General features: G+C 36.2%; 1 protein-coding gene across 1 annotated transcript in view; it reads right to left on the minus strand.

The window, feature by feature from the left end:
• Positions 1-3,641: 3,641 nt before the first annotated feature.
• The window catches only part of PLPPR5 (phospholipid phosphatase related 5), a 110,473-nt gene continuing 95,989 nt past the window's right edge, over positions 3,642-18,125 (minus strand). The window contains exon 6 of the mRNA XM_057748287.1: positions 3,642-4,396. Within this exon, the coding sequence (XP_057604270.1) occupies positions 4,364-4,396 (33 nt within the window). The 3' untranslated portion in view covers positions 3,642-4,363. The remainder of the gene's footprint in view (positions 4,397-18,125) is intronic.

Genomic DNA, 18,125 nt, shown 5'->3' on the forward strand with positions numbered 1-18,125 from the left:
ACTTGGTCACAGATGCATGAATGAGCCCAGCTCAGTCTAGAAAATGGCTCCGCTAAACCACAGATTTGTGAGAATAGTATTTGCTTATTATTACGGCATTTAGGATCTTTTTTTAAAGCTCAGCAATAGTTAAATAGTACAGTGCCGTTTATAGAGGCAAAGGTTTTTTTTTTTTATTAACTTTAGCTGCTGCTGTAATCTATAAAAATGTCCTTTGCTTAGTCCTGAGAGTAGGTAGCTGGTAAACTCCAAGCCAATTCTCCCATCTTAACTTTAAGCAGACCTCTTAGGGCAACATCAGTGTCAGGCAGGGCTGCTAATCTATCCAACCTGGAGGACTAGGGACCATGTCTCTGTTTCTAACCACTGTTTAGTCAGCACATTGCAAATCAACTGGTGCACAGAATCACTCTATAATAGTTGCTAAATGAATGAAGGCCAAAAGGCCTTTTTGAGTAGAACAATTCCTAAAGGGAAATCTGATTAATATTCAAAATGTATCAATATCTTGGAAAAGTTTTTTCTTTTTCTTTTTTAAATATCAATTTTAAAATACACTTTTTTTCCCTTGGGAGAAAAATTTTTTTTCCCCTTTTCTACAAATGATAGTGTTTCAGTGCAAAATGAAAATGGAAGTGCATTTATAAATGCAATAATACAAAAGTCAACAGGCCAGAGGATGGTGTCTATAAGAATCACCCTCACTAATATCAGCATCTTTGAGACATAAACTTCGAGTTTTTGTCCGATTGTTGGAAGTGGTTCTGTGCTCATTCCTCTGTTTTTCTTTTTATCTGGAGGTCCTTGTGAGCAAGCCCACAGATTTGAAAATGGCAGTGTGAGTTTAAAATTTAGATCCTATAATCCACCCATGGCTCACAATCTTGGGGTGTTGAGAACAAACTCAGTTTTTACTATACCTCGACCATGTCCTGAGGCTCTATCAGCCCAAGAACCAGCTATAATCTAAAGTGAAGCGGACAGGAAAGAAGAATTTGAATACTTTTATTTTTTCTTCTTAGAGGAGAACCGTTCACTTAAAATCTGGAGGCAATTTCCTTAACTGATATTTCAAAAGATTCAAAACTCACAAAACTCATTAAAAAGACCATGCCTGCCAAATGTGAGATCCATGTTCGTAAGGTGTAAATAGAACCATTTGGTATATGTCCAGGGTAACTTTTTAGAGCATGAAATAAAAATTTAATAAATGGTACCCTAGAGGCAGGAACAAGGTCATATACAACTACTCTGTAACACCTTGCTCATACATAGGAGGCAGATTACGTAGTGGATTGTGTCCCTATTCAGTATCCCATATTGTCTCCAGGGGGTTGTAAATAAGGTAGTTGATGAGATCCCAGGATGGCCCATGGGATGCAGAGGGTCTTTCAGCTGCCCAAAGAACTGGTCCAATCTGAACCACTGTGATCCCTTCCAAATATTTTCCAGTCACTATGGCAATCTGACTTCCATAGGATAGCAAGCATTCTTTATTCTTCTACCCCAAAGAACATTAATACATGGGAAAAAAGTCAAACTTAATTTTTTAAATTTAATTTTTAAAATTTTATTTGAAAAATACAATACACAGCAGAGAATTACTTCCTCCCCTACTGCTCTTTCACAAAGGAAACTGTATGGTAAATGTAACTGAGATATTTGGCTAGGATAGATCCTGAGAAAAGAGAGGCCCAGATAGAAGTGGAATAGACAAAGTCTGTCAAAGAAGGTTCACCTCTCTTTTAACATAAAAGATCCTTTTAGATAATCTTAGGAATCAGATAAAACATGTGCAGAATTTCTGCCATGCAAACAGAGACTACTGAAATTTTCAGGCTGACCAATTTATACTGACCTGGGCCCCAAGTAAGTAGAATAAAAAGATGTCTTTGTCAGAAAGATATGTGTTTGCCTGCTTTCACTAGACTATCTATGCACATATTTACAAATGAATATTTCCTTAAATGCGTTTTTCATTATTCTCAGTAATAGCATCATGGTTAAGGGCTCTTTGCTGACTTTTTGCCTTATGCACGTATATCTTTTTATTCTTCTGAATTTCCTTCATGGCAGGATCATTCACTGCACAATCTTGGGTCCATGATCTTTAAATATTATAAATGAACTTACTCTGATCCTGGTTTAAATGTAGATTTCTGAGGAATTTATAACTCCTGAATTCAGACCAGGGTTAGCCAGGTACAAAGATATATTTATATATAATATATAACTAAGGCTTCCAACAAGAAAAATGTGACTGACTCTTCCTTGAAGACTGATGCTAGAACCGAGAGAACAGATCAAGCTCCTTAAGTCTTACTGGTAATCCTGCCTCCTAAGGTAGTGTGATCATTTCCTCCACTTTCATTTCCAATAAATGAATTCCCCATCACTGTTATTGCCTACAAAGTCTTTAAAGAGAGTCAAGGCATTGCAAGTTTGTTTTGTGTTCTAAATTTCCACCTGAACTGAATTTGCTGGAGAAGTCTGAAAGGTAGAAATACGAATTTTCTGTTTTTCTGGCTCTACTAAAAGTGCTTTAACTCCCACAGTGATGAAAAAGAGTAAGTAACATCTATTTTGGGAGTAATGGACAAATCTTTGGTTGTATTTATTTTTTGATTTCTGTTAAAATCACAGAGAAAATGAAAAGTTTATTTCCTTTAGCTCTATCAAGGTTAGGAAGAAACTTCTCAGTCAATTAAGCACTTCTCATATAAGACAGAGCTACTCTGCATATCTTTGAAAATTGCAAAGTTATTGTAGAGGAGTACTTTGAATGGTTTTCTCATAGTCCAATTTATTTTCCTTATATTATGATTTGCATCCTTAATTCCACATGCTCAGTGTAAGGGATGTCCCTCGGGGTTAGGGTGTGGGGCTGAGAATTGCGGGAGAGACTTCAGATTTAGGTTTTGACTTTACAAAAGACCTCACATCTAGTCTCTTGACCTTTTAGGATTATAAATTGGTTAGTATACTGCTGTATTTTGAAAAGTGTTCGCTCTTAAAGCACAAACGTTTAAAATACAGCATAACTTTTATAACGTTATTTTGGCATTTCTTCATTTTTTGAAATACAGGTGGTTGCCCAGGACTCCACTGACCTCTGAAAGGCCTCGATGTGTCCAAAGTGATATGGCAGCTGTGGCATATTTAAAAGGAAGACTAGGGTCAGAAAACCTGAATTTAAACTTCAACTGCCTCCTACTAGTTGTGTGGAATTGGGCACATTATTTACCCTGCCTTGTCTTTATTTTTCTCATCTGTAACACTAAAGCCAACCTCTTAATGTTTACCCAGGATTATTGTGAGGATTAAATGAAATAATAAATGAAAATATACTTTGTAAACTAAAAAGTACTATACATAAGCAAAGTAAAATACATTGACTACATTTCTTGCATTTATATAATTTAAATTGCATTATCAGGGTGTGATTCTTTTCTATTTAAATTATGTGGAAACTTGACTAGTAAAAGAATGCAGCCTTTGACCACTCTTGAGACAGTTATCAGTGGAAAATTGCTCAGTAAATAGGTACCATTGCTGGATTTAGTCACTTAGACTATCCTAAACACTGCCTGAATTCAAAAACTGCAAGTCAACAATTAAACCACAATTGTCAGGAACAAAAATCCAAATAAATAATTTTTAATTATGATACATACATTACTTATTACAGTAAAAATTGGCATTTTCCCCTTCAAAAGCAGAAGCACCAGTCTTAGAATTTATAGTATGAATGGTATTTTAAGTGAAATATAGCATAATATTATGTGCAAACATTATTTTAGTATAGAACATACTTTCTAAAAGTAAAGTAATTTCACACACTGAAATCTGTTAGAATGGAAATAAGGTCATGCTGAATAATGAAATAAAAACCCCCATGACTTTCAAAGTCCACTTCAAATGAAACATGGTTTGCTGCTGAATAGAAGATATATGAGAAATTAAAAAGCTTGACTAGCTCAAAATGGAGGGACTTCTTATACAAATATGACTCGCGTAGAGGTTTCTTTTCACATGGTCTCAGTGATTCTGTGAGAAACTAAAGTGAATGTTTTATTTCAGAATTAATTTTTGTTTCTTGGTCATCATTTTTTATTGAACACCTACCTACTCAGTGTGAGGCTTGTTGTAGGTGCTGGGGAGACAGAGAAGAAAGACACAGTCCTGCCCTTGAGGAGCTCACAGTCTAGCGGGGGAAACAGATAAGTTGACACTGATTTTTAAATTATAAAAATGATTAGACAACTTTATAAACGTTTTTTGTCATCAAACACACCTTGGGTGTTATGAATGGATGGTGAAAAGGGATGATGTCCAATGCAGTGAAAGACCATCTGCTTCAATATCATGTGACTTCTGCGAAGGCAGTGATGTGGTTCTGCAAAAAGAAAAAGGAATTACAAAGTCAGAGTCTTGGGAAAATTGGCTTTGTAAAAGATTCAGTGCTTTTACAAATAATCATTAGCCTCATATAAAACTGTAGCCCAGGTATGTTTAAATTGCAAAAACATGCAGCATTATTGTAATGATTTGTACGTATTATTACATAAACTTAGCTGCTAATTATATATTTTATTCAATATTCTTAATTAACTAAATAGAGTAAAATGTTATACCTGCCTTATTCAAAATTAACACTGAAATTTGCAGAGATAAAAATGGCAATGCCAGACATGTTAATATTCTGTTCAGCGTTAATGGAATTTTAATGCTGCATGCTGGAGTTTCAGATTAATTGCTCCCTGTGAGACAGATGGCATAGAAGGAGTGGTGAAATGTTCTGACTGAAATGGCATTTGCTAGTTGACAAAGATCTACTTTAAACATTTCATTTTTGATGCATGAATCCAGACTACAGACTGCAGTCTCTGTTGTTTACCTCAACCATAAAATTCTTTACAGAGCCTTTTACTTTTTTTTTAAAGCAACAGAATTGCGTACCAAGGAACCCTATGGAATGGCTAATATTTAAATGGTTTCAGACATGCAACAGGCCATACCATGGCTGCTGAAATTCTGCAGTGGAAAATCAATATGACATGATTAATCATGCCACATACAGGTCATGTCAAGAGCTCACATAAGTGACGGCCCCAGCCAATAACAGCAGTGTTACGAGAGGGTTTTACCATCAAATTACCCATCTGGAATGTGGTTCAAGGTAGCTTTGACTCTTTATAAGTCAGACATCATAGGTAGAATTTCATGTAATGAATGCATGCCATGAAATTTCTGCCACATATGTGTAGCTCTTTTCAAGTTAAGGTGTTTTAAATAGCGAAAACAGTTTCTGAATGTATGTGAATAAATTAAAATTAATTTTCACTGAATTGGGGCACATTAACTAACACCTAGAAGGATATCACTAACCACACCTTAAGACATTATTTTCTAGGTGTGACCCATTTAAACCTAGAGAAAAACAGTATCAGTAAGACTCAGCAGTGAGTACAGCATGAGGACCTTTTTAACTAACTCCTGATAAGACCTTAGAAACTTTAATTTCCTGTTTAAAACAAATGCATGATGAAAATGCTGGTGAAGCCAGCAGCTCCTGTCTAAGTTTTCTTGAGTTTTCCTTCCAAAAGCACAAGCATGACTTTAGGACAAAAACGATCTGTCAGAGTTATATAATGCACTATGACTGTGGAAACTGTACATCATAGTTTTATTTCCAGTGGCCCCATGGGGACTTGAAATCTGTGAACTGAAAAAATACAATTTGATATACAGTGTTTCAGTACAAAACTGACAGGCGTGTCACTCCTCTGGACAGGACCTAGCACACAGTCATTTCTGGAAAGATGTTAAGATATAAATTGAGATTAATCAGTCAGTGGCAACTGGTGGGTAGGAAAAGGGTGACGACATAACAATAGAAAGAAAGGAAAGGAGATTAAAACAAGGGAGAGAAAATGGATGCTGTTCCAAAGGCCACTGGCCTAGATATCAGTGTTCCCTTAACCTAAATAATACAGGGTCCACAAGGCTCATTAAATTTGCTGAAGATGATCCTAAGCGAAGGGGACACAACCATCACCTTGGAAGGTAGGAATGAAATGTTAAAAGACCTTAATGAAGCAAAGAAAGTGTCAGAAACAAACCTGATAATTAATGCAAGGGAGAACACAAGCCGAGGAAAAGTCAAGTGGCCGATACAAGCTGAAGAGAGTGACAAAGAATGTGCAATGACTGTAGGGAGAGCACACGCATTATCATCTAAACCTGGACATACTGAGGGAGAAGAGGGATGCTAATCACACACAAGAATGACAGGCTTAAACTGGGGCTGTCCCAAGGAAGGAGGGAAGGTCACCTGGAAAATAAGACGTTGAATGGATAACTGTAAGTGCGCTATTGAGATTTAGGAAATCCTGGATTCAGTCTGGCCATTCAAAAGCACATTTCGTTGACCACCAGATCGTCCTTTCACTGCCCATAAAATCCAAACGATATTACCCCCTTCTTTATGCTAAGTCATTACCAGGTTAAACTTCAGGGGTAAGAGTTTGTTTTCAGACTGACTCCACTTTTGGAACCCAGGGCTCTGGGGCAATGCCTGCTTTTTTCCAATTAGTACCCTTTTGGTTTCACATCACACCTACATTCTAACCTCTGAGATGATTTTTCCTATTTGACTGGAATTAGAAGGGTTCTGCTCGGGACTTATCATTTAAAGGTGGTCGTTAGATAAGCAGATGAAAATAAAACAACAAAGTGACTATGCAAAGGGAAAATAAGATAAAGGAGAAATTTAATAATCGTTTCCAAATATGAGAAAAGCAGTATACAGAGGGCACAGGGGCCGTCTGTTCATTAATTTCACTAAGAGGAACTAAACCCACACCACAGACTGAAAGAGATGGAATATTTATCTCAGTAGGCTTTCAGAAATAAGATGAATTCTCGTCTAGCACAGGAGCAGTTTTTCCCTGAAAGAATCTAGAGGAAGGACAGAGTAATTACCTAATTCTATATTATATTTGATTCTACATTATAACAATTAAATGTATGTAAATGCATGATTTGAAGTAGTCAAATGGTATGATTCCTATGCAGGAAATTTGATATTGCTCACTTACCCATCAGCATTTTTCTCAATAATATAAAAAAGCCAGAATGGCACTTAATATTTTCAGATCACCTGTCTTGAGGAACGGAGACCCTATGAGGCAAACTAGGTGACAAGGGTTCTCCCCTTTTAATCTGGCTGAATTCTTAGTATGCAATACTGAATCTTATCAGTAGATTATAGTGCAAACAACAGGCAAACCCAAAACTCATGCACAGAAGCTTAATTCAGAGTCACAAGAAGAAAGTGCTCATATAATTCATCAGTGCAATTATACGAGGGTGAGTCAAAAATTATCCACACTCTGGTTATATTAAAACTTCTTATCAATGCTTTCCATTCAAGGCTATAACTCCCCAGTCACTGCTATGCAGGTGTGAATGTGTTACATCAGTTCATTTGTAACTGCGGTGTGAGCAAAAATGGATGCCCCACTTGTGATTTGCATGAAAGAAGAGCAGCGTGCAGTGATTTGTTTTTTGTGGCCTGAGGGTGTACCTGGTATCGTTACTTATCTAAGACTTTGTGCACAGCATGGAGAAAGTGTTTTGCCGTGAAGAAGTGTGTATGAATGGATAGAGAAGTTCAAGGAAGATTGCACAAGTGTTAGCTGTCAAGAAGGAGCCAGATTCACTTCTGATGAAGTGAAGACAGCAGTGCATTCGTGGCTCACACCTCAACCTAAAACATTTTTTAATGAGGGAATATGAAAGCTTGTGGACAGATGGAGAAAGTGTATTGAAAAGCAAGGAGATTATGTTGAAAAATGATGTATTTGTCTTTTCTAAAAGTTAATTAAAATAATTTCTACAGCCAGAGTGCAGATAATTTTTGACTCACCCTCGTACATAAAGAGGATTATAGTGGAGATAAAGCTTGCGTTCAAAGAGTTGAAGATGAGAATATGTTACATCCATTAGAAAGTGTTCATTCAAGTCCACAGCAAATCAGTGAGCAAAATCTGAATCCAGTCCTTGAGTGCAGAGGCCCCATGGAAAAACAAGTGCTTGTTTCTGAAATGTAGTTTTGGATTCTTAAATTTGATAAACTCTAAATCTCTACTGTATGTCAACTTCTAAAGCCTTAAGTTCTATGTGAAAATTTCTATTTTCCTACTTATTCTATGCCCCCATTTGTATAAATTATGCTTTGGAATATTAAAAAGTTACTTAAAACAAAATTGTCACTTATGACATGAAAATTTAGCAATGATTTGCCATCTGACAAGATCTGCCACTCGCCATTTCTCTTTGAAGAAATAGAGGGAGGTGCAAAAAGAGCACCTCAGATAAGAAAACAAAAAAAAAATTCACTGCTATGAAAGGCTATTTGGTTGAGGAATGCTAATTTCCCATTAAGGAGTGAAAAAGTCAGTAAAAAACAAAATATATTTGAATGATAAAAAATAAAAATTACAATAACAATGAAGACAATCTAGTACCTAGATCCCTTTTGGTTGTAATGGAAACCTGCACAGAAGGACGCAGTTTTATGTATTTGCCTTAGCTTCGCAACCCAACTCCAACACCAGTGCGCTCTAGCGCACATACGTTTATTGCCTTAATGGAAGGTGTTCACAGTGGCTGGTTCCCATTAACCAGCTGAAGAGCCTTGCAAGACAGTCTTTAAAGGACCTTCCCTGTGAATTTTCTTCTTGACCATTCTCCGTAGGTTGGATTTGGGACACCTACAAAATGTATTTTATATATTATTTCAGTGTTTATTTAAATACTGACTGACTTCTTTGGGTAAAGTGCTAGTCTATTTAAAGTTCTCTATAAACTTCTGTGTTGTTATATTGCTGGACCAAATGCTGAGGTTAAATATTGTTCCAGTTCCTTTCTTTCTGGATGATTATAAACGGCTTTTGGTTTTTAATAAGAGGTTACCAGCAATCAGCTTTTATGTTAAACAAACATAGAATGGGATCTGTGCATGTGATGTCTTTAGTTCAGTGATCATGTCTTCAGCTCTATTGGTAAGGAAGCGGTGTGGCACAGTGGACTTTGCAATCAGGTAGTGTGAATGTTAAGTGTTTGAAGGTGGTTTCTGTACCAAATGAAATTTTCACAAGCAATTTAACCTTTCAGATACCTAGCTTTCTCATTTATGAAATGGATATAATAACACCTATTTGAATGGATTTTTATTAAAATTAAATGAGATGATATGCACAAAGGTCCTTGTCTCTCCTCAAACATTTCATTATAGTTGTCTATAAAAGCCAGAGAAACAAGACAAAAGGTAAAAGAAAAGAGAGAAAGGAAAAGACAACGAAATCAAAATGTTTTTAAAAATTGATTGGAATTTCACAATGCTATAATCTACAATTCTAATATCCAAACAATCTTTAAAACCCAAATGTTTCTTATAAAATTGGTTCAAACTCATTTGGTAGTAAAAAACAAACCTGCATTGCTGTGAGGCAATTTGTACTCTGTCGTGCTGTGGAAATATCCATCTTTGATTCAAAGCAATGCCCAAGATCCTGCTTGTGTAACAGAATGCATAGAATTTTTCCCTACAGTATAAAATATTTTATCCTGAAAAACGTCTAGCACCAATGATTTAGGATAAGGAATTATGGTCCTGTAATAATCAACAATTATTATAGAGGCAGCCTAAGTTTTATCAGGGGAAGGTAGATGGATGTCATACTCCCAAATATTGGCCACCTTTATTTTGCTGTTTGCTTCCTTCCTTCGTTGACTGTATCCCTTGATGAAGGCAAAATGGGCAGAAGAGAGAAGGAAGGAAAGCAATAGTGTATGGAGTGTGTGCTCTTAGACTCTACTTTGTCACGTTGTTTTCCTCCTGGTAGGTTGTGAAGTTAGTGAGTATTTTAGAAAAGAGAAATGATGTTAAGTCCGTATAGGAAGAAATTATTAGAGAACTTCAAACTTGAGACTATGAAACTGTAAAGTTCATCTAAGCGATTTCTTGTTTTAAAAATTGGGATGTGAAGACATAAAAGATAAATGTGAACCAGAGTTCTCTCAGGAAAGACAACTTTTTGGGAAAGTGGCTCTGTTTCAATTCAGAGTTTTATATTAGCTCAGAGTTTTGTTTCTTCTCAGGAATTTCCCTTTTGTACTATTTGGAGAAAGAGGCTAAAAGCTCCTTTCTGAGAGAACTGTTTCTCCCTAGAGAAAGGAGAACTCTCTAGGTGGCTTTCTCTGGTAAGCTGATTAAACCAGAGGCAGGCCGAGCTTTTACTGGAGCATTAGCTATAGACCTTACAAAATATTTCCAAGTCCTGAGGACCTAAGAAGCTTAAGGCTTTCCACACTGAACCTTTAGGAGCATGGAGTCTCACCTTGGATGCATGTTGGAGTTACCTGGGAGCTTTAAAAATATACTGAGGTAACCCCGAAGACTTGGATTTAATTGCTCTGAGGTGTGGCCTGGTCAGTGGGAATTTTAAAGGCTCTCCAGATGATTCTAAGGTGCAGCCAGTATTGAAAACTACTGTTTCAGAAGGTCTTCTGGTCCAGCTGGATCCAGGCCAACTGCTGGCAACAGTATCCAAATCACCGAGTTGCCTGATACACTATAGATCCCTGGCTCAAGGCCAGAGCTACTGGATCAGATTCTTGGGAGTGCATTCCTGAAGTTTGCCCTTTTTGTAAATCCTGCAAGTGATGGATTCTCTTTTACACCAGTCTGAGAACCACTGCCAACAGGTACAGAAAAGTGATTAGTGAGCAATTTGAACACTGTCAGGTATGTACAATCAATTCTTTCTTAAAATGTTATTGTTTCTCTGGTAAAAAGAGCATTGCCTAAAAAAGCGGTAATCCTGAATGATTCTCAACAACCACAACAACAAAAAATTCTGTGTTTAAACATTTCTGGGAACAGCTGCACATTACAGTCCTTGCTTAGAGCTTCACGGGGCATAAGGTGTTGAGAAGATCTGTAATAGACTCTTGTGTTTCACTTTAACTCAATATTTCCCCTGCACTGACGTGAACTCCATGTAAGTCTATTAATACTAATGTGTTTACAGTCCTTGGTGGATGTGGGTATCCCTGGACTCTCTCCAAAGTTTCTTAATTTCCCTAACTCTAATGACCTGTCCAACACATTTTTAGCCCATATTCACAACTATGTTCTCAACCATCAACCCAATTTACCTCCTGGCTTACCTCCCTCATACGACAAAGATTCTTTGGCCATTTTAGAAATTTCCCAACCAATAATTGTTCACCTGCTCCAGTCCATCTTGTTTCTTTTCAATTTTATTTCTATTACATTTATTCTGGACCCCACTTGAACACTCTTTAATGGAATCCTCAAGTCTCTTGCCCCAATGCTCTTACCTCACTTACCAAATAAAATCTTGGGGTAAGCTGGTTCCTGTATCTGGAATATTTTTCTCTCTTCCCGTGGCTACCAGTCCTTCAGAGCTCTACTTAGAGAATGTTTCAAGCATCACTAAGTTTGGATAGGGCCCTCTTTATGTGCACCTCCAGCATAACTATCATCACCCTGTTCTGAATTTGCTTATAAAATTATTTATAAAATCTATAAAAGTACAGACTCAAGAGACTATAAACTCATGAGTCCTGGGAAAGGTACGATAGCGCTTCTTATTTGTTACATGTTTCATATATTACAAATCTAATAACAAATACAATTTTACTGTACATAACAAATGATGGTAAAAAAGGTAACTCATCCATAAAATGTACCCAAGCCTTGTGTTACACTAGTATTTTAATCTAACTAATGGCTTCTTATTTTATTTCTCTTTAACTTTTTAAAACACATTATATTTGCTAAATAAGCAGCCCAATGCTACTTGACAGAGACGAATCAGAGGATGTGGGTAATGGAGCAAGTGAATGATAAATTCTTGTATAACCAGGAGCTGATTAAAACTCCTTATTAAAAACTTGCCTATTTTCAGAAAGAGGTACCAGTCAATAAACATCTGGATTAGCCATATCAAGAGCCAACAATCCCATTCCAAGACACTGAAAAATATACATTCACACAAAAACCTGTGCATGAATTTTTATATCAGCTGTATTCATAATTGGGAGAAACTGAAAACAGCCCAAATATCCTTCAACTGGTAAATGGATTTTTAAAAAATGGTGGTACATCCATACAACAGAATATCACTCAGCAATAAAAAGGAAAAAAAGAAAACAGATAATATGAATGAATCTCAAATGCATTATGCAAGGTGAAAGAAGTCAGACTCAAAAGGCTACATACTATATGAGACCATTTATATGACATACTGGAAAAGGCAAAACTATAGGAACAGAAACAGATAGTGGTTGCCGGGGTTGGGGCTAAAGGAGGGGTTGGCTACCATTTTATGGCAATAGAAATGTTCTATAACTTGATTATGGTTATGATTACATGATGGTAGGCATTTGTCAAAACTCATAAAACGATATGCTAAAAAGGAAATTTTATACTATGTATATTATGCCTTTAATAAACCCCAATTTAAAAAAATTGGTACCATTAAGCCACTCCATGAATTAAGTCTAAAGGTCAAGTGGTGCCTAGAATTCGATTTGTCAGTTATTGAATTATTGTTTCAATATTTGATTGTTTCAGTAACAAAAAGGGAAATACAAAATAAAGGTACAGGAAGGTATTCAAAAAATACAAATTAAAATGAGGTACTTCATTTATTTTTGACCTATAAGATTGGTGAAGATTATTAAAAACAATATTCTCTGTTCTTGGAGAGAACATAGGATAGGATGTGAATCAAACCAAAAACCTTGAGTACTCATTTTCCTTTTTTTTTTTTTTTTAGCGTTTCCACATCTATAAATATATCTTAAATAAGTTATTAACTGAACTTACAAATATATCTATTTTAGAGATGTTTACCCTAGTATTGTTTATAATTGTGGGAAATTGGAAGTAGAAGCAATTCTCTATGCCTGACAAAGGTAAAGATTAATTTATATGGATTAAAACTTTTTCAATGTAATTCTATATTGTAATTCTATGTGTACAGCATAGTGATTATGATTTTGAGCTCTGCAGTGATAAACATGGAACATAAATAAAAAAAGGATAAAACAGTTCAGTATTCCAATTTCAGAACACAGATTATGTGACCTTGAGCAAATTACTCAACCTCTTGTTTCTTTCTCTGTAAAACTGGAATAATAAGCTACACACAAATGATTTCTGTAAAAACTAAAATGGCATTTTATATGTGATATTCTTTGCATAATTCTGGGCACATATTAGGTTCTTACTTAAGATTAGCTTTTACAGTTATGCTTGATATGATTATATGTTCATTGATCTGTGATCATACTCATGATATACGTTACGTGAGCAAAAGCTGGCCACAGAAAGGAGGATCCAGGGAGGTCCTATACCACACACAAACTCAGACACATACTCATGGGGCCTCGAAGGCTATTTTAAGAAAATATGTCCAGTGATTAGGATATGGATATTTCCTATTCATTATTGTTTTGCTTGTCCAGATTTTCAAATTTTATATAATATGCATAAATTACTTGTTGCTTCTTTAACAGAAACAACAAACAACAAAAAAACTAAATGTGGTTCTTTCATAAGATTGGGAATGGGGTCATTGTTTATTTTTCTTGTTTTAGTCAAATAAAACTTTATATTTTCTCTACCAAAAATGTTCATAGTGTCATGATGCTCTGGACTGATTTGGAAGGCCGCCATAGTGTTTCTAGGACAGTCTACCAAAAGGGACCCAATCTGAGAGCAGAGGGGGATGGGGGCAGTTTTCCATATGAAACTAAAGATGTGTGCACTGAGAATGATTTTTTTTAATCCATCATTGTTTTGTTCTCTCCTTAACTAATGACTGCGTGAACCATATAATTAAAAAATGCAGTCATCAACTCTATATTTATTCATAAAATGAGATGAGGGAGCTTGTTTATATTCAAAAGTAATTTACTGAAAAGATGCTTTTATAAAAGGCCTGTTAGATACGACTGAAAAAAAATCTGGCTTTTATTCTTTGTGTAATATGGAATGATTTATGAATAGTATAGAGAAATAAATAATGAATATACAGAAGCACAAATAGGAAAAATGATATATGGCAAAGTAATATCAGTATATGTTAATTTTTCTAACCTAAAATGTTGATGCCTGGTTGGAATTTTGAAGTTTCCATTTTCAGTTGCCTTTCTAAAGCAAAATAAAATTTAACAAATGAGCACAGGGTACATCATGTAAACACTGATTTACTTCAAACATTTTTCACAAGTGCTCAAAGCTTAGATTGAGAAAAAAGGCCTAAAATATGAAGATATTTAGTTCCACTGTCTGATCACCAATACAGTTGTTTTGACAAGGTCCTATATAACATTTACATTACAGTTCAGCAGCTCTGTAAAACAAAGATTTGCATTCTAGAAAAGCAACTGAATCTGAGATAGATTGCCATCGTTATTCAAGCACAACATTTTGAAACCTCAAAGGAATTTATCACAGAGAGCACTATGATGTATAATCATATTTGTCTTGGCAAGAAACCACAGGATTGTTTTGCTGTTGCTATGACACTAATGTATGCAACATTTTACACTGTAATATTTTCTGCCACCTGTGCTAAGTATGACATAGACAATCTGTATAAATTTTTAAATCTGTGAAATATATCTATAATAGGGTATCCTATCCCGAAATAAAATGAAAATCCTATTAAGGGAGTCATTATTGTTATAGAAGGGAACTAATGTGTGTTAAGAACCTACCATGCGCCAAGAAGTTCATTTGTGATGTTAATCCCAACAATTACTTCATAAGGAAACCATTATTGTATCAACTTTTCAGAAAAGGAGAAGAGGAGTAATTTGTCTAATCGCACCTAGGTATGATGTAGACAGACCAAGCTTCAAACTCAGGACTGCCAGCTGCGAAAGCCTGTCTCTTCATTCCCCACCCCTCACCCCCAACTCTGCCTAAATTTCAGCTCAGGCTTTACCTTGATTTCTGTAATTTTATAATCTGCAAAACAGTCAATGTAAATGTCAATGCATGGGCTTCCCTGGGTCACCGTGAATTCTCTTAGAATTTTTCTATTCATGTAGTTTTCCTTTACAGTTGCCATGGGAATTAAAACATGGTAATTTCCACCTGTAATAGTACACACTCCTTGTGCCATTTCTAGGTTTTCAAATTGTCATCACTGCTTACCACTTTCAATCAGGTGATGCGTCTGTTAATCAGGAAGTGCTTTCACACTACGAGCTTCTTGGGTAGTACAGGTTAGTGAAAAGTCCCTGACCTGATGTACGAAACTGTAATCTTATAAACTACTTCCAGCATTACCTTCCCTTTCTTGTTGCTGGCAAGAGGAAATTGCCTTTGATTTAAATGAGTAGATCACATACACCTAAGAAAAAATAATGCCTAGGCTTAGACAGAAAAAAATTTTTTTTCTCAAAAAGCATTTCCTCTACCTGGCTCTATCCACTAAGTGAGCTCTCAGAATGGTCTCAAATGAGCCAGCCATAAGCGGCTACAGCGTCTGTTCTATTTGCCTTAAAAAAGCTATATAGATTATCAACTCCTCTTAGATTTATTGGAAATATTCCATTTTCCATCAAATCCCATCTATCCTTATATTTATTTTTAAATATTTTTGTTCCTGATAGTGTCCCTTTCTTGAGATTTGCTGTTCGGCATCAGTTAAAATTGAGAATGTATAGGCATACATCATTTGCATGTGCTTACCTATGCAAATCTGAATGCCATCATGCTGCCTTAGAGGGAGAACAAGCAGAAGGCAAGAGGGTAAAAACAAAAGCACTTAGTGTTGTGCTGCTGGGATGAATGCAGCTTGACCCAGGAGGATCCCTGGAAGGAAGGAAGTCAAGGTACTCCTTTTCCATTAGTTATGGCCAAGAAAAATTTCTGAAGAGAGGACAGGAAAATGCCATAGATGAAATGAAAGGTCAGCATATCTCTTAAGGTGCGTGCGGTGGAGGGATAGTTTTCTTAGTGACATCTGGCCAGCAGTTAGCCCTTTTTCACTGTAAATCACGGTGTGGTTCGACAAGCCCTGCATACAGACTGGATGCCTGTGGGCCCCCAAATTCATACGTTGAAACCTAATCCCCAACATAATGATATTAGAAAATGGGGCTTTGGGAGGGTGATTAGCTCATAAAGGCGGAGTCCTGTATGCATGGGATAAGTGTTCTTATAAAAGAGACCCGAGAGAGCTCCATCACCCCTGCTGCCATGTGAAGACACAGGGAGAAGACAGCATCTTTGAATCAGGAAGTGAGCCCTCACCAGAGACTGAATTCTCCAGGGCCTGAGTCTTGGACATCCCAGCCGCCAGGACTGTGAGAAATAAATTTCTGTTGTTTATAAGCCAATCAGTCTATAGTATTTTGCCAAAGCAGCCTGAATGGAGTAAGACAACTCCTCTGATCAGAACCAGCACCCGACCAAAACAGACTTCTCCAAATGATGCCTGGTCAGTTGATATGGCATGACATGGCTGGGTTTTGCTTTGCTGCCGTGTTGCTCTCCTTCAATTTATTCTCCACTCTGAACACGCCTTTCCTTCCTTACACTCTTCACAGCTCTCCGTTGCTTACAGGGTAGGAACCAGCTACACAGTTGTTGCATAAAAGACCCTTCACAAATTTTCATCATGACAAGAGTACTTTTCCATATATTTCTTTTTCTTTTGTATTTGATCTCTAATGATGTGCCTATTCATGAACTTTGCCTATTTTTCAATTAGAATGTTTTATTTATTATAGGCATCAACCTGCTGGCAAGTGCGTCGTTTCTATCTTACACTGTCATCGGCCTTTTTAAACTGTTTTAAACTACTCTTGATAAATTTTACTTTGAAAAATGCTTGAACCTAAATTTTTCTAGTTAGCAATGCACGAATGAAACAGTAATGTTGAGTTCCTCCTTTATAAAATCTACAAATTATCACATTTTGACAATTTTATTGGTATTATCTAAGATTTTGGTCTCATTTTGTCATTGCTGTATTAATTTATTTTGTTATAGATCTTCTCTTTAAATTAATTTTATAATTTTGCCCTATTTATGTCACTGTATTTACCACAGTCAATTCTAATGAAGTCTTTATTTAAATGGTTTCCATTTTTCCTGCCAACTCATTCGTATTATGACTTTTCTCAATTTGAGAGCTCTAGATATTGGTGTTTTGCTCAGTTAACTGATAAATGTCTTCTGGTATGAGTAAATATCTTCTTTCATGAGAAATGTAATTCCTGAATTCTTACATAAGTGGTACTTTATGGTTATCTTAACACTTAAATGACCTTTTGTGTGGGAATAGAATACTTATGTCACCAACTTTTTCATGGAAACTCGGAAGACATTACTCCATTTTATTCTGGCATCTAATGCTACAGAGGGAGAAGTCTGAGGCTAGCATGCTGTTAGTCTTGGGTGGAGTATTAGTTTTGTGTGTATTAGTTTTTGGTAGGTATACAGTATTATAACCTCAAAAGCTCAGTTGGCTTCCAACAATAAATGTGTATTTCTCCCTCATACTACATGTTGGTGGTCAGGTTCTACAGATTCACTCCAAGCTACAGGCTGGGTATTGCTCTGCTTCCCATGACTTCCCATTCTGGGACCCAGGCTGTCAGAGCAGCCTGTATCTGGCACATGACCCTCTCCTGGAAGAAGGCTCAAGAGCAACAGGGTTGGGAGAAGCTCATGATGGCTCTACAAGTTTCTGGTTGATGGGCTATCTATCAGGTTCATTCACCTGTCACTGATTAAGTCCAAAATAACTGGAGCAGGAAGGATACTCTGCCTACAGAATTGGGAACAATAATACCATCTACCACGATATTTATAGAATTCTTTCTTCGACATTAAAATTTGAAAATTTCACTGAGAAATATCTAAATTCTGGTATATATTTTAATTTTACCTTGTATCCTGTTAACCCTTCTAGCCTAAAGATTCAGATATTTATTTGGAAGGAAAGTTTCCTTATTGTACTTATCTGAATATTGCTAGAGCTTCATTTGTCCTCTTCTTTAGC

The sequence above is a fragment of the Hippopotamus amphibius genome, chromosome 1, assembly GCF_030028045.1.
Source record: "Hippopotamus amphibius kiboko isolate mHipAmp2 chromosome 1, mHipAmp2.hap2, whole genome shotgun sequence".
Classification (NCBI taxonomy): Eukaryota; Metazoa; Chordata; class Mammalia; order Artiodactyla; family Hippopotamidae; genus Hippopotamus; species Hippopotamus amphibius.